Source organism: Canis lupus, chromosome 22 (genome assembly GCF_011100685.1).
Source record: "Canis lupus familiaris isolate Mischka breed German Shepherd chromosome 22, alternate assembly UU_Cfam_GSD_1.0, whole genome shotgun sequence".
NCBI lineage: Eukaryota > Metazoa > Chordata > Mammalia > Carnivora > Canidae > Canis > Canis lupus.
This window is the reverse complement of record NC_049243.1, coordinates 58,982,302-59,007,502: the sequence shown is the minus strand read 5'-3', so window position 1 is coordinate 59,007,502 and position 25,201 is coordinate 58,982,302. Positions and strand designations below refer to the sequence as shown.

At 51.4% G+C, this 25,201-nt stretch overlaps 1 protein-coding gene across 2 annotated transcripts in view; it reads left to right on the top strand.

Moving 5' to 3' along the window:
• The first annotated feature begins 1,864 nt into the window (after positions 1–1,864).
• The window catches only part of RAB20 (RAB20, member RAS oncogene family), a 29,516-nt gene continuing 6,179 nt past the window's right edge, over positions 1,865–25,201 (top strand). Inside the window, exon 1 of one of the 2 annotated variants that reach the window (XM_038570043.1) lies at positions 1,865–2,276. In XM_038570043.1, the coding sequence (XP_038425971.1) occupies positions 2,105–2,276 (172 nt within the window). In that variant the 5' untranslated portion in view covers positions 1,865–2,104. Of the gene's footprint in view, positions 2,277–8,188; positions 8,332–25,201 lie in introns of those variants that run through there. The other variant, XM_038570044.1, reaches the window with a different exon arrangement.

Sequence of the window (25,201 nt, the reverse complement as noted above, 5' to 3'; positions counted from 1 at the left end):
TTATATACTTCGGAACTGGGAGAGGTAGAGACAAAGAAGTTTCCAAAATGATTTTCATATGCTAAAGAAGACTCAGAATCCTGGAAGCCAGGCTATCATCAAACCAAGGTTGTGGGGATCCCTGGGTGGTTCAGCGGTTCAGTGCCTGCCTTTGGCCCAGGGCGTGATCCTGGAGTCCGGGATTGAGTCTGGGGATCAAGTCTGGGGATCAAGTCCCACATCAGGCTCCCTGCATGGAGCCTGCTTCTCCCTCTGCCTGTGTCTCTGCCTCTCTCTCTCTCTCTCTCTCTGTGTCTCTGATGAATAAATAAATAAAATCTTTTTTTTTTTTAAATAAATAAAATCTTTAAAGGGCAACCCAGGTGGCTCAGCGGTTTAGCGCCACCTTTGGCCCAGGGTTTGATCCTGGAGACCCAGGATCGAGTCCCATGTCGGGCTCCCTGCTTGGAGCCTGCTTCTCCCTCTGCCTGTGTCTCACTTCTTTTTCTGTCTCTGTGTCTCTCATGAATAAATAAATAAGATCTTAAAAAAAAAAAAAACCAAGGTTGTTTTTCTTTCAAGCAAGGCATTCACATGGAGAGTGGGAGTTCCTGGAGGAAGGTTCTACTCTGCCTTCCTCAAGTTTGTCAATGGGCTGCAGGTTATAAGGAAGTTTAATTTTATCTATACTTCCTTCTGCCTTTATTCTGCAGGCCTCTTACAGAGCTCACATTCTGGATAGGGAGGCTGCCGTTAGATGGGTGAATAAGCAATACGATTTTAGATAGAGATAAGCAAACAGAGCAGGATAAGGCAGCAGAGGGGAACGGGTAGCAGAACTCTCCTAAAAGCTGTGGGCAGCAAGTGGGGGCACATGAAGTGCATAGTTTAGACTTGTGGAGAGGGGAGCATGCAGGTCCCTGGACAGCGAAAGCTGGAATTAGGAAAGGTGGGTCTGGCGGTGACCTCCCCATCCTGAGACTCACAGGGAGGGAGATGCTCTCACACCTCTGCCCTCCTGTTCTCACAGCACCTAAGTGGGCCAGGTCCCATCCATTCCCCTTTTGCAGAGACCCGCCAGCACACACAGTGATCTCAGCACACCGCCTGCCAGAATTAAAGCTAGAGCACCGAGTTCTGCCTCAGCATTTTCCCTAAAATACTAAATCCCACGCGCTGCACAATTGAGAAGCATTTCAAGGTTTACTCAAAAAAGGAAGGAGGAAAGCTTTTGCTAGTAGTAGGCAAATTTTCACTCCTTTTTCTTTTTAAGATTTTATTTATTTAATCATAAGAGACACACACAGAGAGAGAGAGAGAGAGAGAGAGGCAGAGGGAGAAGCAGGCTCCATGCAGGGAGCCCGACGCGGGACTCGATCCCGGGTCTCCAGGATCACGCCCTGGGCTGAAGGCGGCGCTAAACCCTGAGCCACCCGGGCTGCCCTCACTCCAAAGTTTTACAGGGTCACCGCCGTCCACCTTTCAGATGTAAAACAGCCGAAGGATTTCTTGCAGAAGTGAAGAACACAAAACAAAAGCGACACTGTCAGCTCCCGCGCCCCCGCCGCAGCCTCCCCGCCTTCCCAGTCTCTGCTCGTGGCCCGCGAGGAAAGGTTTGCACGGACGCTCCTCGAAGGTCACTTCTCACAACGGCCTCGGCTGGTGGCTACCTTAGTGCACCCGCAGGTAAGGGGCTGGCGGGCCTGTGCACCGGGGGCGGGGCGTGGGCGGGGCGTGGGCGGGGCCGGGCGCCGGGGGCGGGGCCTGGGGCTGGGGCGTGGCAGAGGCGTGGCCTGGGCGGGGTGGGCGTGGCCTGGGGCGGGGTGGGCGTGGCCTGGGCGGGGCGTGGGCGGGGCCTGGCGCGCCCGGGACGGGTGCTGGTCGCCACTTTCCGGACGCCCCGCGTGGGCGCTGGGCTGGGTTTCGCGCCGGTGCCCGGCTCCGAGACGCGCTTCCTCTTCCTCGCTCCCAGGCGTGCGAGCCGGAGGGTTCGTGCGGGTCCCCGCAAGTGCGGGGTGGCTGCGGGCGCGGGCGGGTCTCCGGCGAATCCGGGTCCGAGCGCCCCGGCCCTGGGGGCACCTGCCCGCGGGGCGCGGGGAGCACGAGGGGGCCTTCCCGCGGGAAGATGAGGAAGCCCGACGGGAAGATCGTGCTCCTGGGGGACATGAACGTGGGCAAGACGTCGCTGCTGCAGAGGTACATGGAGCGGCGTTTCCCGGACACCGTCAGCACGGTGGGCGGCGCTTTCTACCTGAAGCAGTGGCGCTCCTACAACATCTCCATCTGGGACACGGCAGGTGAGGGTGGGCACAGCCCGGGCCCCGTCCTGAGGCCCTGCAGACGAAGCATCTCCGGACTCAGGGTGTCCCGGGCAGGTCCTGCTGCACAGGGTTCCGCCTTCGCGCTGCGGGACCCTATCTCGGGGGTCGGGCCTCGTGGCTCTGCCAGGCCCCTTGGCCCCTTACGGTCTCTGCTTGGTCGGCTGCCCTTTGCTGGTTGGGAAACCGTTCAGCCACCGGATGGGTCTCCGGGACCATACAGGTGACACTTGGAAAGCACCCCTGGCTCCTAAGAGAGAAGCTCCTGGTGTCTTGTGCAGCCTGCGGTGGCTTTGCTCCGGGCCCCACGGTCCTGTGCTGAGCCTGCTCATGGGACCCTACCCCCCCCCCCCCGCCCGCCCCCCTCCTCCAATGGACGTGATCTCATTTGATATCCGCACCAACCTGGAGGGGGAGCCAAGCTCGGATAATTACCCCTTCTCTACCGAAGAGGAAGTTGGAGCGCAGAGCGTTCCCTGAGGGTGTAGTCTGGAGAGCTGGTAGGGAGCTCTGGCCTCTCTCCTCTCCTTCCTGGGCAGGTCTGCATTTCCCACTTCACTCATCACCTGCTTGGGCTCAGCTCCTATCTGTGTTGGGCTTTGAAGTGGTTCTTTGTAGAAACATGTTTAAGATACTAACGAATTATTTTTAGTACATGTAGTATTTGTGAGTTTTCCAAAGGACAGATCAGAGGATCTTGATTCAGGCTTTCAGTTTGTTAACTCTGCAAAAGTACACCGGCAACGGCAGTGCTATCGTAGAATTTACTTCCTTCTCCATGAACAGGAATAAGACGCTAGTAGTAAATAAAGACATTGTGCATCGTATGGCACGTTTTCAATGAGCATGACTTTCAGAAGCCTGAAACTTGAAGGTCTGACTTTTTTTTTTTTTTAGGCCAGCACTTTGAGAAATGACCTGTATACCCGAAGGCCCTGTCTGGAAATTTTAAATTCCCAACTTGGGCACACCGGTCTGCTAAGTAAACAGAATTAGAACTAGTCCTGTTCATTTTCATTTTATTTTTAAAAATATTTTATTTATTTATTTGAGAGAGAGTGAAAGAGCCGGAGAGTGAGACAGCTCTTGAGAGCAAGCACAGAGGTAGAGGGAGAAGCAGACTCCCCACTGAGCAGGGAGCCCAACATGGGGGTTGATCACTGGACCCTGAGATCATGACCTGAGCTGAAGGCAGACTCTTTACTGACTGAGCCCCCCAGGGCCCCTAGTTCTCTGTTTATTTTTATTTTAAAGGTTTTATTTATTTATTCATGAGAGATACAGAGAGAGAGAAGCAGAGACACAGGCAGAAGGAGAAGCAGGCTCCATGCAGGGAACCTGACGTGGGACTCGATCCCAGGTCTCCAGGACCACACCCTGGGCTGAAGGGGGCTCTACACCGCTGAGCCACCTGGGCTGCCCTAGTTCTCTGTTTAAAATGGAGTTAATGAAGTTCACGATGCACATCTATCCTCCCCCTCCATCCTGCTTTCTTTGTGGCTGTCTTATTACGGTGGTTGATGTCAGCAATCATGCTATGAGAACAGCGTCTCCCAGGTACAAATGTACCCATCCCTGCTCTTTTCTTTGGGGAGTGAGGTTCCCAGATCCTTTCCTTAAGCTGAATTTCTAGCACTAAACATTTGGTGGGGAGGGGACACAGGCTCTAGAAGTCAAATCAAATTGAAGTGACTAGGCTGCCTGTTTAGTCCAGGGTTGACTCTTTTGATCCTTTGGTAGACCAGCTGGGCTTCACTGCTATCCTTGGTTTACAAGGGGATGATGCAGGATTGGTGTTGGGGTCCCACACGGAGAGACCCTGTAGCGGCTGCCCGCGGAGGCTGACCTTCACCATGGGATGTGGTGTTTCTGGAATAGGAGTTGACCTTTGGTGTCCGGGCAGGTGTCTCCGGCATCAAGAGTGTGAAGTAGCAAAGTAATTTTGACTGGCCACTTTCTTCAGTGACAAGGGCATGATGCAGCTGGAATCTTGATCACCAGAGTGTTTTGTAATACGGCAGATGACATGTCCTAGACATCTTGCCAGGCTCCCGAGTGGGCTGGGGGCGGGGGCGGGGGTAGCGACTCATTTCCTGTCTGCTGCCTTCTTGTTCCTGGAACCCTTCATGTGAGTTGGGTCAGGCTGCCCGGGCTGCAGGGGAGGCCAGGGCAGTGTCTCCACATTGCTGACCTGTGGACACAAGTGCAGGGTGACTGTGGCTTGGAGTTAGCAGGGACATAGGCCATCACTGTGCCTGGCATCCCGGTAACTGTGGGGTTATGGGCAACTTGGAAGTATGAGTAGATACCCAGACAGCTATGAATAGACACCTTTCCTTCATTTTTGTTGGAAATTCAGGAGTTTAGCTTTGGAGGGGATTTTTCTTCCCATTCCACAGACATTGTTTTTTAAGCTGTGTTCATTTTACTCTTCGTAACCAAGGCAGGGGATGAGGACCTGCTGGAGGATTGTTGTTAGTGCTGCCCTTGGTCACAGGAGGTGGGTGGGTGGGAGCGTGGGGGTGTGCAGGGTGCCCAGATATTCCGTAATGAAGATGAAAGTGGGGCTCTGAGAGCCTCACTCTTGTTTTTTCCAATGAAGGAGTCCTGGCTCTTTGCAGCTGGCGAGGGGAGGAGAGGTTTGCTAGGCTGGTTAATAGGTGTCTTATTCAGTGACCCAAGGGGCCCTCCGAGGGAGGTAAGATCACTTCCACGTTAGGGACGGGGCAGTGGAGGCTGGCAGAAGCGAGGAGGGAGTCAGACTTTGGTCTGTGCAGGTGCAGTGTGGTCTGTTCATCGTGCCTTCTTCACTCCGACCTTTGCCTAGTCGGGCACACAGGTGTGGGGCATTCACCATGAAGGTTTGGTAGGTCCTGGAAGCAAAAGGCAGTTGCCCAGAGACGAGATGGGGCTCCAGGAGAATCCGCCACCACCCTCCTGTGTCATTGCTTTGGTTGGTCCGAACCGCCCGAAAAGATGTGGCCCATCATTCAGCAGAGTGAACCCAGCCCATCCTACGTGCCACCCCGTGGGCTTTTGACTTCAGGGGAGGGGGAGAGGCAGCAAGGAAAGAAGTGGCACCATTTCACACCTGAGCATTGTTTTGAAGAAAATACAGCAAGAGGATGAGGAAGTGACTGGTGTGCCCAAGGAAACTCCATCACTAGAGCCCTGGGAGGCTAGCTGCCCCCTCATTATTCCTCTTCTGTCGAGGCTGCAGCTCCTGGACGGTGTGGCCCTATGGCTTACTTCTGCATCCCCTGTACCTGTCCCTCGAAGACGGCTTTGGGACACTAAGTCTCCTTACCTCCAGTCACACATTCCCTGTTTCCTGCTGAGCTCACTCTGGCACCCTAAGTCCATTTTTCCACTTAAACCCTTCCCGCCAGCTTAGGCGTCCTCTAAAGACAGTACAGGTGTTCTCTTCTATGCTCCCTATTCCCTCCTGAGCCCTCCCTGGCAGGGCTGTTAGAACCCATGTTTCTAGGGGCGCCTGGATGACTCGGTGGTTGAGCATCTGCCTTCAACGCAGGTCGCAGGTCGTGATCCCAGATCCCTGGAGTCCCATGATCAAGTCCTGCATCGGTCTCCCCACAGGGAGCCTGCTTCTCCCTCTGCCTATGTCTCTGCCTCTGTCTCTGTCTCTCTGTGTGTCTTATGGATAAATAAATAAGATCTTAAAAAAAGAAAAAAGAATCCGTATTTCTAGTGGTCTGCAAGGCAGTGCAGGCTCTTTCTATTCTGCATCTCAAATTCTTCCAATCTGCTCATCACCCAGTTCCAAAGCCACTTCCAGCTTTGTCACAGCAGCCCCTGCGCCCAGGACCAAAATCTGTTCCAGTATTCTGCTGCTGCTCTAACAAATCACCACAAACTTGGTGGCTTAAAAAAACTTGAAGTCCGAAATGGGTCTTTCCAGGGTAAAATCAAGGTGTCAGCAATCTGAGTTCCTCTCTTGAGGCTCCAGGGGAGAATCAGTTTCCTTGCCTTTTCTACCTTCTGGAGCCTGCCCACATCCCGTGGCTTGTTCATCCTCATCCTCAAGGCCAGTGGTGTCTCTCCTCGTGTCCCTCGGACCCTGACTCTCATATCCACCCCTCCCACATTTAAAGGACCCTTGTGATTACACTGGTCAGCTGGTTAGCAATTTCAATGTACCTGCAACATTAATTCTCCCTTGCCATATAACATAACATAGTCACAGGCTCCAGGGTTTTGGACTTTGCAGCGGTCGGGGTAGGGAGTGGTATGTGTCATTCTGCCAGCCACAGCTACTGACCACATGCGTGATTTTGTGGCTGTCATGTGTCTCCACTTTGTTTTCCTCATCTGTAAAATGGGGACAGTTCTAGCACCTGTCTGAAGTGTTGTTGGGAATCAGTAGGTTAATCTTGGCAAAGTGCTTGAACAGTACTTGGAACGAGGAAGCTCTGTGTTAGTGTTTGATGAAGAAACACTCGTCTCCTGGCCCTGGGTGCTTGTGACCCTGATTACCACCAGCAAGTACGTTACAGCTCAAGAGAAGTTTGAGTGGGCCCCTAGTAAGTAATTCTGCAATAAATGGCAAGATCAGAGAGAGGGAGATTCAGAGCAGTTGGTGGGATGACTGTAGCTTCATACTGTAGTTGGGAATCAGGGAGTGTGATGCCTCTGCTTTGTTCTTCTCTGTCCAGGTTTGCTTGGCTAGTGGGGGTCTTTAGTGCGTCCATATAAATTTTAAAGTGTTTTTTTCTACTTCTATAAAAAATGCTGTTGGAATCTTGATAGGGATAGCGTTGTATCTGCAGATATAGATCTATAGATAGAAGCTTTGGAAATATTGACATTTGAACAATATTAATTCTTCCAGTCCATGAACACAGAATGCCTTTCCATTTTCTTGTGTCTTTTTCAATTTCTTCCATCAATGTCTTGTGGTTTTCAGCACACAGATCTTTGACCTCCTTAGTTAAATTTATCCCTAAGTATTTTATTGTTTTTGATGCTGTTGTAAATGGGATTGATTTATTTCTTTTTCAGAAATTTTTTTGTTAGTCTGTGGAAATACTACTGATTTTTGTATGTTAATTTTGTATCCTGCAGCTTTTCTGAAATCATTGATTAGATATCATGGTTTTTTTGGTCGAGTCTTTAGGATTTTCTCTAAAATTATGTCACATCCAAACAGACACCATTTTACTGCTTCCTTTCTGATACATTTTATTTCTTTTTCTTGCCTGATTGCACTGGCTGGGGCTTCCTGAACTATCTTGAATAGGAGAGGTGGTAGCAGGCACCCCTGTCTTGCTCTTGATCTTAGAAGATAAGCTTTCAACTTTTTACCAGAATGTATGATGTTATCTGTGGGCTTGTCATATATGCATATAGGGCCTTTATTATGTTAAGATATGTTCTTTTGTTTATTTTTTTGAGAGAGAGAGAGGGAGAGAGAGAGAGACAGAGAGTGCACACAAGTACGGGGCAGAGGCAGAGAGAGATAGAAAAGCAGATTCTTCACTGAGCAGGGAGCCTGAGGTGGTGCTTGATCTGGAGACTATGCCCCAAACTGAAAGCAACCGCCCAACCAACTGAGCCACCCAGGTGCCCTAAGATATGTTCTTTCTATGCCTAATTTATTAAGGATTTTTATCATGAATGGATGTTGAATTTTGTCAAATGCTTTTGCTACATCTGCAGAGATTGTCATATGATTCCTTTCTTTCATTGTATTAATGGGACATATCCCATTGATTTGTGAATGTTGAACCATCCTTGCCCAGAAGTGACAATTGGTTTAAGATCTTTCTCTCGAATAACTTTAGTGCAACCCAGGAGAAAATGCCGCAGTTCTGGGTTATGAAATCATGGCACCTGTGAAATTAGCTGAGAAGTCTTGGCACCCGTGGCAGAGCTGAGGGCCTCAGCCCTGTGAGCGTCTGAAGGATGAGGTGGCACACAACTGAAGATGCCAGATGAGATGGACCATCCTTAAGGACCATGAGCCCCCATCATTCTCCTTCCACTCTGCGTAGAAGCCACGGCCCCAGCTCCACATGTAGGCAACTGTTCCTGGATCCAGGGAATGACAGGGGTATTTGTCCAAAGAGAGGTTAGTTCAGGTTGGAAAAGATGGTGGTGTTGTGGGTGAGCTGGTGAGTAGCTCTCTTTGATAGGGACCACACAGTTACTTATCACTGATACTTTGGACTGACCTGGGAGGACCATGTAGTTTAAAAAGCCTTGAAAGATTGGTGCACAAGTGGGTGGACAGCCTATGCAAAATGTGGAGCTGAGGGTGGAGGACTCAGATCTTCATTGGCTCTCTCATTATGTTAATGAGGCTGCAGAGCGGTTTCGGAGGTCCTAATAGGGTGGCCCTCAGCCCAACAGTTAGTTTTTGTGTGATGGGAGAGCATCTGGTGGACTACATCCCCTTCCTGTAGATCAGCAGACTGACCTGGGCCCTCCCTGGTTATCAAAATGAGGTTTTATTGACACACGACCATGCTAATGCATTTACAGACTGTCTGTCTGTGGCAGCTTTCACACTGCAGTGGTAGAGCTGAGCTGTGGTAGCAGAGACCATATAGCACAGAAAGAGAAAAACATTTACTATCCAACCCCATTGCAGACAGTTTGCATGACCCTGGTTTGGGTCATGTAGAGAGAGAATGCTTCTCTGAAAGTCCTTTCTGTAATTACAGAAACTCCATCCAGTGATTGCAGGAGCCCATGATCGGTTACAGTCAACAAGTGTGCGGGAGCTACTGCTGTGTGGGTTCACTCTGGGCAGGACAGGGGGTGAGGGTGCGGCTTGGACTTAACATTGACGTGAGCCCCCATTAAAAAAAGACCTTGGGGAAAAAATCTCATTTTATACTTAAGATCTGGAAGCTAAACCTGCAGAGCCTGTGTTTTAGGTGAACCCACATCTTTGGAGGTGGGTCCCCGGTCTGAATCGCTATTGCGGACTTTGAGTGGGCGCCCTCTGGGTGCTAGGCCGCATTTGCAGAATTCCTCCACTTTCGTGATCAGAAAGAGTGGTCTGAATAGGAGTGTGGGTGTCAAGACAGGTGGAAGGAAACCGAAGGTTCTGGGTTTAGCCAGGGCAAACAAAGCACCATTATACTGCGAGACGTCCGAGGACAAAGGATGCCTCTGAACAGTGCATGCACTGGGAGGTCAGCCCAGAGTGCCCCAGGAGGGGGCCGGAGGATTCCGGGGGCGGGAAGAGGTATTTGGGGCTCACCACTGTGGTGCTGATTCAGGGGAATTTAACTAATTAAGGTCAACCATACTTGTTAACTAATGCCTGAATCCCATTCAGTGTCTCTGGAAGAAAATTCCAGGCTTCATAGTTTGGCTTGGACTCGCCCCCTCTTGCTTTGTTGAGAGTTCACATAATTTCCTTTTCTGTAAGACATGTTTTAGACACAGTTGTATGCACATGTACATACGCACGCATTGAAATGACTGTTCTTAGAGGAATGGCTTCATCACTGTGATGACAGATTTTCCTGGTCCTGCTGTCCTGTGCCCACTGGCCCAGAAGGTTCCAGCACTCATTTCAAAGGTGAAGAGAAGGCAGGCCAGCTGGGGATTTCTGCCACAGAGTGAGACAGTGGTGAGCCCCCGGGCTTTCTTTTTGCTTCATTTATCCCAGAGTTGGGGCTGAAGAAGCCAGTATTCCAGAAATGCCAAAGGGTACAGACAAAACAAAACAAGACGAAAAGTCTTCTTTCACCAAAGGATCAGGAAGTAGGTAGCCTAGTAAGACAAACTGTTTAGGTATGTATGTATGTATGTATGTATGCACGTATGTATTTATTTACTTATTTTTATTATTTTTAATGGATTTATTTATTTTGTTTTTAGAGAGAGAGAGAGAGAGAGAGAGAGAGAGAGAGAGAGCATTGTGTGGAAGGAGGGGGAAGGGCAGAGGGAAAGAATCTCAAGCAGACTCCCCTCGGAGCCGGGCTCGATTCCACAATTCTAAGATCATGACCTGAGCAGAAGTCAAGAATTGGATCCTCAAAGGGCAGCCCGGGTGGCTCAGTAGTTTAGCGCCGCCTTTGGCTCAGGGCGTGATCCTGGGGTCCCGGGATTGAGTCCTGCATCGGGCTCCCTGTGTGGACCCTGCTTCTCCCTCTGCCTGTGTCTCTGCCTCTCTCTCTGTGTCTCTCGTGAATAAATAAGTAAAGTCTTAAAAAAAAAAAAAAAGAGTTGGATGCTCAACTGTCTGAGCCATCCAGGTGCCCTGGTAAACCTTTTAGACAACAACTTCTGTACTCCAGCCAAACACTGAGAAAAAACTGGGGCACCCCCATGCCACCATCAAGGTCTTGGAGGAGCTGGGGCTGTCATCCCTGCTGGTGTCTGTGGAGGCTGCATGGGGCGTCTGGACTTCTGCCTTCACCTGTCACGAAAGAGAAGGGACCTGCCACAGTCCCCCAGCCCCTGCTTGGATAAAGGAGCCAGCTCAAAAGGAAGATGTAAGTTAAGATCCAGTGTGTCATAGCACAGGATGCAAATGTCCAGGTTTCAATTAAAAAAAAAAAAAACAAAAACACTCATCATACTTCCAACTGAGTCAAAAAAGACAATCTTGAGACGCCAACCCTGAGCTGACCGAGGTGGTAGCATTACCTAACAAGGACTTTGAAGCAGCCATCCTAAGCAAGTGAACCATTGCCAATGCTTAAACTAATGAAAAAAAAAAAAAGAGCCTCAGCCAAAACAGATTTAAAGAAGACCCAGATGGAAGTTTCTGGATGAAAAAGTACAATAACAAAAACAAAAGGCTCAGTGGATGGACTCACCAGTCAGGTGGAGGAATGGTGCTTGGGAAGACAGAGCAGGGAACAGTGGGATGGTGGTCAGAAAGAAGTGGCATCTTCTTCAAGTACTGAAAGCAAAGGTGAAGAACACTGGTACCTAATTCTCGCCTAGCATCAGTCCCAACATGTGGCTCCAGGGAAACATGCTCCTGTTGCATGTGTCTCAGTGTGGACTCAGGACTTTTCACTCCCATTCTTTAAATTACACATACTGGAATGCTGTTTCATACTGAATACACTATTTAGGTAGACTGGGGAGGATTTTTTTCTACATGAATTTTAAAAAGTTTGGTTTCAAGGATGCCTGGGTAGCTCAGTGGTTAAGCATCTGCTTTTGGCTCAGGTCATGATCCTGGGGTCCTGGGATCGAGTCCCACCTTGGGCTCCCCACAGGGAGCCTGCTTCTCCCTCTGCCTATGTCTCTGCCTCTTTGTCTCTCATGAATAAATAAAATCTTAAGAAAAAAGAAGGCAGTGTTTGTTTTAGCCTTTATTTATTGAATCGTGTTTGTGATACTTCCATTTTCACGTACAGACTTGGAGACTTTATTACGTGGATGGTTAATCCTTAGCCACTGTCATGAGGGAAATAGTCTGCTTCTTGGTTTTCTCGGCTGACTTGATGCAAGTGTGTGTGGGTAATTCTTTGATGCAGGTTCACGTATTTCTGTGCCGGTATAAATGCACGTGTGGCTGGAACGAGGCATGGTGTTTGCAGACTGGGACTAGAAGAGGTCTGAGTATTGGAACTTTAGTCTTCATTTTTCTTCTTGGCCATAAAATGCAAATTTTGTAGTTTGCTCTGTCTCAGCAGAGCTTTTCTTAGAAAGAAGTTCACTCGTGGAGCTTGGTGGGAGCTGCTGTGGCCACACATCCCTTGGTTTCCCAGTGATAAATTATTTCCAGCCAGCATTCAAAATGCAGCCCTTCCTCGAGCTCTGGCTTTGTGCTCCGCGGAGCTGACCGGAACGCACGCACCTGCTCCGGTATTTGCACTTCAGTCCGAGCCAAGCTGAGCTCGTATCTCCTACGGAGCCTTTCACAAGCGCTTGTTGATCTGTCCTGTGGGCCCGAAGGGGGTTGGGGTACATGGATGGCTCCCGCCCTCACGCTGGCCTGGCCTCTCTTGGTGTGCTGGGCTCGGGCTTCCAAAGCAGCTCAGCTAGCACCCCCCCGCCCCCTCCTTTTTAACGTGGATCAGATGGCCTTGGACCCGTGGGCACAGAGGAGCTTGGCTTTGACCTCCGTGGGCTGGCTGACCCCGCGGAAGCCGTGATTCCGCTTTGGAGCTGCTGCAGACGGTCTTCTGCCCCGGCCCCGCGGGCGTCATTCACTGTCCGTCCGTGTAACGGGCCCAGGTTGAAATGGCAGGGGCTGGGGTGATTCTGGACGACCACCTTCTCCGCGACTTCCTCTTTCAGATGAAGGGACAGACTCTGGAAGTAACTGTCGCTTGTCCCTCGGCCAGCGGGTGGCGGAGCAGAGGCCCGCTGTCCCCTTGGTGCAATCTCAGAGGCGCCCTGCGCCACAGCTGCCTCCTGTGCTGGGAGGTCAGGGAGCTGCTCCTGGAAAGCCGCCCCGCGGGGTTCCTGAGGCCGCCCGGTTGCTAAGGCGCGGCCCCTGCAGCCCGGAGGCTGTGGCCGTGTGAGCAGCAGGGCCCGCCCGGGCTCCCGCTGTGGCCCGTCCAGGATGTCTGCGGCCTCCCTTCTGCGGGGCGCCGGGCGGGAGCTGGCTCAGGCCGCCCCGGGTGCTGGGCGGGATCAGAGGCCGGCTTCCGTCACACGGACAGGTCTCCTCGCCCTCCGGGCCCGCAGCAGGCGCCCCGCGGGTCCGCGCACGGCAGGGACGACCGAGCGGAGGCCGAGCGGAGGCCCAGGGGAGGCCGAGGGGAGGCAGAGCAGAGGCCGAATGAGCGGAGGCTGAGCGGAGGCCCAGGGGAGGCCAAGTGAGTGGAGGCTGAGGGGAGGCAGAGCAGAGGCCGAATGAGCGGAGGCCGAGCGGAGGCCGAGCGGAGGCCGAGTGAGCGGAGGCTGAGCGGAGGCCCAGGGGAGGCCGAGGGGAGGCCTAGTGAGTGGAGGCCGAGCGGAGGCGCAGGGGAGGCCGAGGGGAGGCCGAGGGGAGGCTGAGTGAGCGGAGGCCGAGCAGAGGCCGAGGGGAGGCCGAGGGGAGGCTGAATGAGCGGAGGCTAAGGGGAGGCCGAGGGGAGACAGAGCGGAGGCCGAATGAGCAGAGGCCAAGCGGAGGCTGAGGGGAGGCCGAGTGAGCGGAGGCTGAGGGGAGGCCGAGGGGAGTCCGAGGGGAGTCCGAGGGGAGGCCAAGCGGAGGCCGAGGGGAGGCCGAGCGGAGGTCGAGCGGAGGCCAAATGAGCGGAGGCCGAGGGGAGGCCGAGGGGAGGCCGAGTGGAGGCCGAGGGTAGGCAGAGCAGGGGCCGAATGAGCAGAGGCCGAGCGGAGGCTAAGGGGAGGCCGAGTGAGCGGAGGCCGAGTGAGCGGAGGCCGAGGGGAGGCAGAGTGGAGGCTGAGGAGAGGCCGAGCAGAGGCCGAATGAGCGGAGGCCAAGCAGAGGCCAAGGGGAGGCCAAGCTGAGGCTGAGGGGAGGCTGAGGGGAGGTTGAGCGGAGGCCGAATGAGCAGAGGCCGAGGGGAGGCCGAGCAGAGGCTGAGGGGAGGCCGAATGAGCAGAGGCCGAGGGGAGGCCAAGCGGAGGCCGAGGGGAGGCCGAGGGGAGGCCGAGCAGAGGCCGAATGAGCGGAGGCCAAGCAGAGGCCGAGTGGAGGCGCAGGCCGAGCAGACGCAGGCAGAGCGTCTGCTCTGCATTGGCGCCTTCCCCTTTGGCCTCCACGCTTGCCTGGCTCTGTGCACCTAGGGGTGTGTGGGCTGAGGCCGGAGGGCAGGCCTGGGGGAAGGCTGCCTGGGCCTGGAGCATCCAGCTCAGCCTCACTGCGGCCTCAGCCTCTGCTAAGGGGGCTGCTTGGGAGGAAAGCGCTTTGTTGTTCTTTTCTCTTTTTTTTGGGAAGGTGACAAAAAGACCTTTTCTCTCTCAGCTGCTCCTAGGGTTTTTTTTTTTTTTTTTTTAAAGATTTTTTTTATTTATTCATGAGAGACACAGACACGAGAGAGGCAGAGACACAGGCAGAGGGAGAAGCAGGCTCCCTGCAGGGAGCCTGATGTGGGATTTGATCCCGGGACTCCAGGATCACGCCCTGGGCCAGAGGCAGGCACTAAACCACTGAGCCACCCAGGGATCCCCTGCTCCTAGGTTTATCTGTAAAACTACCATCCTGAGGGAGTGGCCCTCGGGGAGGGGGCGGCGGGGGTGGGCAAGCCTCCTCCTGGCTCACACTTGCCCACCGAGGCGTCTGCACGGATTTGGGTTGTGGACACTCTCCTTCCTTCTCCCACGACTGTGTTGTGCGTGTCCTTTGTTATAACGAGAAACCCGGCGTCCTCCTTTTTTTTTTTTTAATTTTTATTTATTTATGATAGTCACAGAGAGAGAGAGAGAGAGAGAGGCAGAGACATAGGCAGAAGGAGAAGCAGAGGGAGAAGCAGGCTCCATGCACCGGGAGCCCGACGTGGGATTCGATCCCGGGTCTCCAGGATCAAGCCCTGGGCCAAAGGCAGGGGCTAAACCACTGTGCCACCCAGGGATCCCCCGGCGTCTTCTTAAAAGAACATCCTTCTTTGGACGTCAGCCACGGTTGCTGCTTTCCACCAGCACTGGGAAGGTCCAGGAGAGGAGCTGGAGGGTTCTGCAAGATTCCCTGGAGCCTGGAGCTCTCAGCGTTACGAGTCCTGTAGCGGCTGGGCTGGTGTGTCTGACTCCAGGCTCTCCAAGAGCTCCTTAGTCTCAGCGAAGGCTTTTCTCTCCTCAAGCACACATGCAAAATTTATATTTTGCTGGGGAACATGGAAAACATGGGAAAATTGCCCTACGTTTGTTTTTTATTAAATTAAAAAAAATTTTTTTTTTAATTTTATTTATTTATGATAGTCACAGAGAGAGAGAGAGAGAGAGGCAGAGACACAGGCAGAGGGAGAAGCAGGCTCCATGCACCGGGAGCCCGACGTGGGACTCGATCCCGGGTCTCCAGGATCGCACCCTGGGCCAAAGGCAGGTGCCAAACCGCTGTGCCACCCAGGGATCCCCCTACGTTTGTTTTTATCTTTATTTCTGAAAATTAGAGGGGTCCTTATTATGTATTTTGGCAAATGCTCAGTGACTGAACGTTAAATTGTCAGAATTTTGTTAAAAATTCTAAGCCCTGGGGTACCTGGCAGGCTCATTTGGAGGAGTATGTGATTCTTAATCTTGGGGTTGTGAGCTCGAGCCCCACATTGGGTGTGGAGATTTCTCAGAAATAAAATCTTTAGGGGCACCTGGGTGGCTCATTCAGTTAAGCGTCTGCCTTCCGCTCAGGTCATGATCTCAGGGTCCTGGGGTTGAGTCTTGCATGGGGCTCCCTGCTCAGTGGGGAGCTTCTCTGTCTCCCTCTGCCCCTCCCTGCCCATACATTCTCTCTCAAATAAATAAATAAAACCTTGAAAAACATAAAATCTTCAAAAATAAATAAAAATCCTAAGCCCTGAAAAATTTCCAAATAAGACATTTTCTCTTATTGTTTTAAAAAAATTAATAATTATTTTAAATGTTTTATTTTTATGGGAAGGGCAGAGGGAGAGAGAGAATCCCAAGCAGACTCCTCACTGAGCACAGAGCCTGATGCACAGCTGGATCCCAGGACCTGAACTGAAGGCCGATGCTTAACGGCTGAGCCACCCAGGCGCTCCTTGAGTTTATTTTCGTGTGTGGTGTAAGAAAGTAGTCCAGGTTCTTCTGCATGTGGCTGTCCAGTTTTCCCAACACCATTTGTTGAAGAGACTATTTTCCATTGGATGTTCTTTCCTGCTTTGTTTAAGATGAGTTGATCATATAGTTGAGGGTCTATTTCTGCATTCTCTGTTCTGTTTCATTGATCTGTGTGATTATTTTTATGCCAGTACCACACTGTCTTAATGATCACAGCTTTGTAATAGAGCTCGAAGTCTGGAATTGTGATGCCTCTAGTGTTGGTTTTCTTTTTAAACATTAGTTTGACTATTTGGGGTCTTTTCGGGTTCCATACAAATTTTAGGATTGTGTGTGCTAGCTCTGTGAAAAATGCTGGTGTTATTTTGATAGGGATATCATTGAATGTGTAGGTTGCTTTGGGTAAAATAAGGCATTTTCTTGAAAGATTTGTGGCCAAAGAAGAATTAAATAGGTAATGAAATACAGCTCTTCAGAGTTTTTAAATTTAATTCTAGTGCTAGTACATCAAATAATACTCAAAGATTAGAATGATGGGAATGCCTGAGTTGGTTAAGTGTCTCATTCTTGATTTCATCTCGGGTCATGTTCTCAGGGTCCTGGGATCGAGCCCTGTGTTGGGCTCGCAGGGAGTCTGCTTGAGGATTCTCTCTCCCTCTCCCTCCACCCTCTCTCTGCTCTCTCTGTCTCTCTCTAAAATAAATATTTGAAAAAAGAGTATTCTGCCTTGAATTATTCAAAATAAAAAAATTTGTCATGCCCAAAGAATGCGGCCAATCTGTTTCCCTATTTATTCTTTGAAAGGTCTTACTTTCATTGTTTAGTAGCCTTCATGGGCATCAAGAGAGATCGTGGGGTAAACAAGTGGCCTGTGAGTCGTTTGTGGCCTTGCCAAAGGTGGGGTTTCTACTCAGAAACGGAAGCCTGGGGTGCCTGGGTGGCTCAGCAGTTGAGCTCCTGCCTTTGGCTCAAATCATGATCCCAGGGTCCTGGGATCGAGTCCCACGTTGGGCTCCCCGCAGGGAGCCTGCTTCTCCCTCTGCCTGTATCTCTGCCTCTCTCTCTGTGTCTCATAAATAACTAAATAAGATCTTAAAAAAAAAAAAAAAAAGAAATAGAAGCTTATGTGTGACTGTGCGTCTTGTGGAAAGCTGTTGTCTTGGGGCATTTCTTGAAGTAATTTCTGCCACTAACAGATTTTGCGATGCCATCTTTCAACTCACAGCTGAGTTTGAGAGTCAGCGGATTAAAATTTTTTTTTATTATTGTTATTATTTTTTAGCTGAATCAGTTGGGACTGTTTACTATGAGGATTTTGTCCTTTCTCTCTGAGTCTCAGCTACCTCATCCTCAAATTGTCAGAGGGAACCTAATTTATAGGATTCATTCTGAAGCGCAATTAGGATGGTGGGCATGGGAGGCCTGTGTGGCTCACTAGACCCACCCATATGCTTTCTTCCTCCCCCTGGGACCCAGCAGGCACCCTTAGCGTTTGTGAGATTATCCAATAGGAATAAAGAATTTATTTATTTTTAAAAAGATTTTATTTATTTATTCATGAGAGACACAGAGAGAGGCAGAAGCAGGCTCCCCATGGGGAGCCTGATGTGGGACCCGATCCCAGGACCCCAGGATCATGACCTGAGCCGAAGGCAGACGCTCAACTACTGAGCCACCCAGGTGCCCTGGAATAAAGATTCTATTTAAAAGTAAAGTGGTAGCATGTTGGCCAAAGTCCAGGTATGTAATCATTAATTGCTTAAACACGAGGAGTGCTGGATATAAAGAGGCCCCCTAAAATAAAGGGCATATTCTATAGTCTCTTACTGTGCCCTTTCCACTTTTCTGCTTTGTACCTGTTCTTGGTGCGAGGGTTTTGTTATCTTCCCTACTTTGTGCTCACTCTTCAGTTTTGTGCGGGTCTGAGCTCGCGGAGTCTTGTGTGGCCACCTCCACGTTTCCTCGGGTTTCACTCTTGTTCTGTGTCCAGGGCGAACGCTCAGTAGGTGTGAATCCTGTCACTCGCTCACTTGTCAACACTGCATACCTGCCACGCATCGGAGTCTGTGCGGACCTTGGGGACTAGCGGTGAACGAGGCAGCGTCTTTCCTCCTGGGGCCTCATTCGGGTGGAGAGGTGACAGCACACCCAGGGCTTGTGTGATCCCCTTGTGCCGTGAAGCAAAAGTGTGGGTGGTGGGATTGGCCTCGTTTGGATTTGAGGGTGTGGTTGTGGTGGCTCATTGTCCCCCGTGGAAAAGACAGTTCTGCCTCTTTTTGCCACAGTAACTTCCTTGTCCTTTGTGTCTTTCGGTAACTTTACTGATTGAGCCCGCCAGGTGCCTCGATACTTACTTTTTATATCTGGGAGTCATGATTTTGCCCTCTCTTAAAAATTGCCTTTTAACATATTTCAGAGTAGAATTGCTCAAAACAGTGTTTGACCAAATCTCATTCTTTTCCTAATAGAATTTAAAGGCCCTCCATTGCTTTTATTTTTATTATTTTTTTAAAATGATTGTATTTACTTATTTGAGAGAGAGAGAGAGAGAGAGAGCATGAGCGGGCAAGGGAAAGGCAGAAGCAGACTCTGCACTGAGCAGGGAGCCAGATGCAGGGCTTGATCCCAGGACCCTGAGATCATGACCTGAGCCAAAGGCAGACGCTCAACTGATTGAGCCACCCATGTGCCCTCCTCCACAGCTCCTAAAACCCTTATAGTCTGGCATTCCCTACGCAGACTATTCCACTTCCACAGAAGTAGGAGCTGCTTACTACTTGGGGGTCCTTGAGCCGCAGCGTGAGCTCTCTGGACCTCTGCTTCCAGATCTGAGATGTGCCCCATACAGTGTGTGTGTGTGGGGGGGGGCGAGGTGCACGCGTGGACGTGTGTGCACATTCGTGGCTGTGTGCATGTATGTCTATCCTGGCGTATGGCCCGGCCTCTGAAGTGGGATGTCAATCAGAGTTGGCTCTCAGGGCAGGTCTGAGAGGGAGCACTGGCTGCACTGGTTAGCGGAGTCCAGGGCTGTGGTGAGGATGCTGAGGCCCAGGGACACCTGCCAGTAACCAAGAGCAGAGGCAGAGTTTGTCCTTTCGGACTGGCTGTGTGTCCTACAACGTGAAAAGCCACATGGGATGGAGGACGTTTGACCTCTTCTCTGAGGACCTTGCCTTCCAATAGATAAGGATAGATAAGGACGGTATGATTGGTGCATCCCAGAGCATGGAAGCAGCAGCACGGTGCTCGGTAATTGTATCATGTCTGAGGACACTTCGTTCCCACTTTTCAGAGCTTGTCTGCAGATTGTTTGCTTAGCTAGGGACCTTTTCTACAGCAACTGCAAAAGCACATTCCAAACCTGATTAATTTCCAATCTGATTAACTCTGGCTGGTTACTGTGTAGCCACAGGTCCCTGCGCTCAAGAGAGGTGGCGCCTCTCAGCCTGAGCCACATGCACCCCCGCCTGGGCACCGGGACCAGGCTCAGAGCCTCAGGAGGAGCTCGACAGGGGTGAAGGGCCAGAACGGCACACCCAGGCTGGGGTGGCAGTTACCCGTGTTCACACTGCGTCTCAGCCCGGGTTGATGAGAGCTGCCCCTAGACTGCTTGCGGCTTTACAGCCTCACTTCCCAAAGGGAGCTCTGTGGGATGGAGAACCCAGGCCCCCCTGGACCTCCTGAATCAGATGGCCAGGTGCATGGGCAGCGCTCTGGGCCTGCTGCAGCCGCTGCACGGGCAAGACAGGCAGGGGTGAGATGGGCAGGGGTGAGGCCTTTTGGGTTTTTTGGTGTTCTTAGCAGATGCTGTTTTCCACATGCAGTTCTGTTTCTTCCTGTGTCTCTATCCATCTATCCCATCTATCTGTCGTCTCCTGGCCACCTTTCTACCTATCATCTCTCTAAATATATAATTTTTCTATCGTGATAAAATACACATAAAAATTTTACCATTTTAATAATTTCTAAGTGTACAGCTTGGTGGCATTAAGCACATTCACGTCGTGTGACCATCAGCACCATCTCCAGAACTTTCTCCCCTTCCCAGCTGTGGCTCAGTGACCACTAAACACCACCCCCCAGGCTCCTCGCCCTGGTGGCCACCATTCTGCTGTCTCTATGATAAATTGGACTATTCTAAGTAATTATTTTAAAATTTTACTTTTATGCACAGCATAATATTGTTATATTTAAATATGATTAGGAATGCCTGGGTGGCTCAGTCGGTAAAGTGTCTGCCTTCGACTCAGGTCATGATCACAGGGTTCTGGAATCAAATCTTACTTTGGGCTCCCTGCTCAGCGGGGAGTCTGAATGTCCCTTTCCCTCTACTTCTCCCCTTGCTTGTATGTGCACTCTCTCTCTCTGTGTCAAATAAATACAAATAAAAAATATATATATAATTAGGGGCACCTGGGTGGCTCAGTGGTTGAGCGTCTGCCTTCAGCTCAGGTTGTGATCCCAGGGTCCCGAGATGGAGTCCCACATCGGGCTCCCCGCAGGGAGCCTGCTTCTCCCTCTGCCTGTGTCTCTGCTTCTCTCTCTGCCTCTCATGAATAAATAAATTAAAAATCTTTGAAAAAATTAAAAAAAATAAAAATATGATTAAATCAGTTCTAACAAGGGGCACCTGGGTGACTCAATCAGTTAAGCAGCTGACTCTTGATTTCTGCTCAGGTTCTCAGGGTCCTGGGATTGATCTCCGAGCTCCGCATCGGGTTTTGTGTTGGGTGGGGCGTTGCTTGAGATTCTGTCCTTCTGCCCCTCCCCCTTACCAGCCCTTCCTCTGCCCCTTCCCCTCCCCCGTGCACCTGTGGCATGCACTGGCTCGCTTGTTCTCTCTCTCTCTCCAAAATGAATAAATAGATCTTAAAGAAAAATGAGTTCTAACAAAATAATTTAATGATTGACTTACAAGGATTTTTGCACTGTTAAATTGATGATATTATACCCCGGTACATCGCTGTGGCCCCTGCTATCCCCAGAAGGCAGCCCTGGTTGTACAGGGTCAGTGGATAAAGTACTTTCCAGGGAATTTTCTTTTTTTTTTTTTTCTTTCTTCTTTCTTTCTTTCTTTCTTTCTTTCTTTCTTTCTTTCTTTCTTTCTTTCTTTCTTTTTCTTTCTTTCTTTCTTTCTTTCTTTCTTTCTTTCTTTCTTTCTTTCTTTTCTTTTCTTTTCTTTCTTTCTCTTTCTTTTCATGACAGAGAGAGGCAGAGACACAGGCAGAGGGAGAAGTAGGCTCCCTGCGGGTAGCCCAATGTGGGACTCGATCTCGGGACCCTGGGATCACACCCTGAGCTGAAGGCAGATGCTCAACCACTGAGCCTCCCAGGTGCCCCTTTCCGGGGAATTTTCTGAGAACATAGCCTATCTGGTGAGCAAGAGATCACTAGACATCGTCAACATCTGTGGTATCCTTTGATTCCTTAGGATTGTTCAGAAAAAGTTTAATGTGCCTCCCCCGGGACAGAAAGAACAGGAAAATGTTTATTCTCTGCCAAATATTTCTCAGAAGACTTTGTATCACGGAGGAGAATAAAGCGCTGCTCTGGACAGCAAAGCTGTTAGAAATAACTGGGATATTTACTGAATGGGGTCCTCCAGACTAGAGTCCATTGTAGATAACGTGGTATTTCCAGAAAGCTCTCTATAAAGTTAGAGAGCTTTCGGGCAGCCCTGGTGGTTCAGTGGTTTAGCGCCGCCTGCAGCCCAGGGCGTGATCCTGGGGACCGGGGATCGAGTCCCCCATCGGGCTCCCTGCATGGAGCCTGCTTCTCCCTCTGCCTGTGTCTCCACCTCTCTCTGTGTTTCTCATAAATAAAATCTTAAAAAAAAAAAGTTAAAGAGCTTTCTTCACATGGTGTTTGCAATTGTCTCCGCTTTGAAACAAATAAAAATGTACCAAAAAAAAAAAAAAACTGAAATGATTTTAGTTTCTGGCTTTACGAAGTAGAGCATTTAGCAAATCATTGAAGTTTTCTGTGATAATCTCATTCGAAAAGTTAATTATCAGTGGACAACAGAGGATCTGTTAGAGATGAAGGAGATTGCATCGAATATGCTGGTATGTGAGAGGTTTCTTTTTTTAAAAAGTTAAGTCTGTTATATAAGTGTATTTTTCTTTGGATCTGCCTCTTTTTCTTAATATGAAATTGCTAGAGATCTTATATTTATTTGAATTATTTGTTTTTATTACTGAATTATTTTTAGTCCACTCGTGTCTGCGCAGAGTAAAGTACTTTGAGAATTAAGCCCCAGGCGTTATATAACCTTAGTGGTTATTTCAGAAAGCTCGACCGGTGAGTCACAAGCAAGAGATTACTTTATGTGCAGCTCATTATTTGATTCACTTGGCATATGACACATTCTTTTGTTTTTGGTTTAGTCTTCAAGTTACCAAACAAACAGCAGAAATGACACGTGTGCTGGTTTGGGTAAAAGCAGAGTATATTTCAATGTGAAACCGAGTTCATTTTCCCGAAGCAGTCTTCTCTCTGGGTCCCAGAGGTGGTGGTTCCAGGAATTGGAAATCACCAATCACCATTGGGCTTGGGCTTCAATATTTGTACGAGGAGAACGTCTTCTCTTACAGGAGGAGGCGTCACAGGCCTGTCACAGGCCTCATCACAGGCCTGCAGCCCCCACACCTGCCCACTGACGGATGTGCTGGTGGGGCCCGCGGCCCTGCTCTCCTCTGTCCTGCCGAGGCACATGGCCTCCTTTGGCCCCAAGAACGGGCAGTTTCCTGTGTCACCACGTGGGCATGTTCTTGAAGACTTTATAATGGTGTCAGGCTTTTAAGAACAAAATGTAAGGAACTCTGAAGGCAAGCAGTGAAATTGGACTATTGGGTTGTAATTATTAACATCTTTTTAAAATATTATTTGATCCTCTCTTATTGGTGTAGTTCATTACTTGTTGGGTTTTAGTTCGTCCTTTTGGTAGAAAAACAACCCCATTAATATTGTGGGATAGGGTTTTTTTCCCTTTTAAACTCCTGCTCTTTACCATCTGGCTGATGGCTGTTGGCTCAGGTCTTGCCCTGCGCAGTGTTCAGGAGGGTCGCCCGTGTGGGATGCGGGGGCTTCGCCTGGCTGGTGTGGTGGGAAGGGCCTGGCCTCAGGATAGGGCTGCGGACACACCATGAGCAGTAGACCCATCTGTGTGAGAACAATGAACGGTTCATTCAGACTCATCCACACTGCTGCCTTGCTGGGAGGAAGTGGCTGTCCGTGTGGGAGCTGGTTCCACTAGACTCCGGCTTTTTGCTTGTTGTGCTTATCTGGCTTGCTTGGGTTTGTTCAATTTCTGATAACAGAGGTAGGGCAGACACCATCCAGTTCCTATTTCGTCTAGAGTTTGGAATATTGGCATTCTTGTCTCGAACCCGGGTCTCCCCCTAACGCATGCTCCAGTGGGATTTGGAGCTGGCACTTGGGCTCGGGGCCTCTGGACTCTGGTGGCCGGGGTCCACTCCTGCCCTGCATGCCTGCCTGTGTGCAGCCCTGAACTACCCCCAAGGTGACTGCAGGTGTCAGGTCTGGCACAGTGCCCAGAAGCAGGAGGTGCCGTGACAGTGCTGCTGGTGGTGGGGGGGGGGTGCGGGGGGGGGCGTGAATACCCCGTACACTCACAAAGGAGCCAGAAGAGCTGATGGCCAGACCAGCACTGGCTCGTCCTCCCTGCTCGCCCCGCTTGGCAAGGAGGAGCGCCTTACTCAAGGGGACTCTGTCCCCCGACCCGTCCCTGCCGTGTCACTGAGCCAACCCCTGTACTTTTTATGCCTGGTCTTGGGACAACTTCCCTCGTGCTGCCGCCGGGCTGCTGCCTCCCTGCTGGCTAACTTGTTAGTGTTTTGGTGGTGAGCACCTCCTCCCTCTTTCATTTCTCAGGAAAGGCAGCGAACCGGCCTTGGGTGGATTGTTCCTTCCCGAGTAGATCGGATTAGAGGGCAGAGTCCTCCCCGTGGGCATGCCAGGTCGAGGGGAAGCCGTGAAGCAATTTTAGACACTGCTGTCCACAGGGACTTCGCTAGTTTTGGGGAAGTTAGCAGATTTGCTGACTTGGCTCAGGAGACGACACAGACTTTGTCCCCAGGGGCTGGGGCACTGGAGGTCAGGGCCATCTGAGCCAACCGGTCAGCTTCTGGTTCTGTGGGTCAGCGCGGGCCACAGACGGCCGCTTTGCTCCCTGCGCCTGGAGAGGCGGAGGGCCGGGGGGGGGGGGGGGCAGAGGCGCCTCCACCAGCCGCCCCTGCACGTGCACCCGCTCTTGTGGCCTTGTGGCCTCTGGCGTCCGAGGCGGCCAGGCCTCGGGGCCCCTTCTGAAGACTGTGAGCCCTGGAGCCGCACCCGGGGCGCTCCGACCACGGGGATGATTCAGTTCAGGAGGGTCTGGGGTGGCGGCCGCCCCTGTGCTGCCCGCGGGCTTCGGGGTCGGCCGCTCCGGGCGGCGTCCAGAATCGGGAGGCCCGTCGCCCCCCAGGCTCTGCCTTGGCCTCCACGTCGTGGTCCCTCGGTGCGCGGCGGCCTCTGGACCTGCCCCCTCCCCGGCTCGCCATGGATCGCCACTGGGGGCCTGCGTGCATGTGGGGGCCACCACTCCGCCCGCACGGACGGCGGGACCAGAGCAGTTCCCTCTTTTGTACGAGAGAGAGCAAGAGTGAAAGCTGGAAGGCAGGAGATTGCTTCCAACCCCAGGAGAGTGCCCCCCCAGCCCCCCTTCCACCCCTCCCCTTTGCTTGTCCGTCCATAGTGAACATTCTAGGTCTCGAATTTGGAAATCTGAGCTTTCCCGTGTGTCTCGTTGAGGAGCTGGAGCCCCGGCAGGGAGGCTGGTGTGTTTCGGGGGAGTCCCCAGAAGCCTGTGGCCAGAGGCTTCCCTGGGGGCGGGTGGGGGCCCCGGGAGCCGGGCAGGCGGTCCTGCGTGAAGACGTGGCCAGTCTGGGTCACGGCAATCCGTGCAGCTGCTGGAAGCCCCCCCAGGACTTCTCCTTCCTGTGGACAAGTGGCCAGTGGTGACTGAGAGCCATGGCCTTCCGCTGACGGCGGAGCCCAGTGGGTCTGGGGGTGCGAACCAGTTGGGGCCACCGTGGACTGCCCGCACAGAAAGTGTGCTGCTATGGAGCCCAGGTCATCAGGGCGAGCGGCCAGCAGGACACTGTTCCAGGAGGGAATCGGGGCCTCCCTGGGGACAGTCCTGAGACGGGGCAGCGGGAGGGGAGACAGGCCGCTGAGACAGTGCCACCGCCTGGGGCACTGGCTTTTAGCAGCCACTCGCC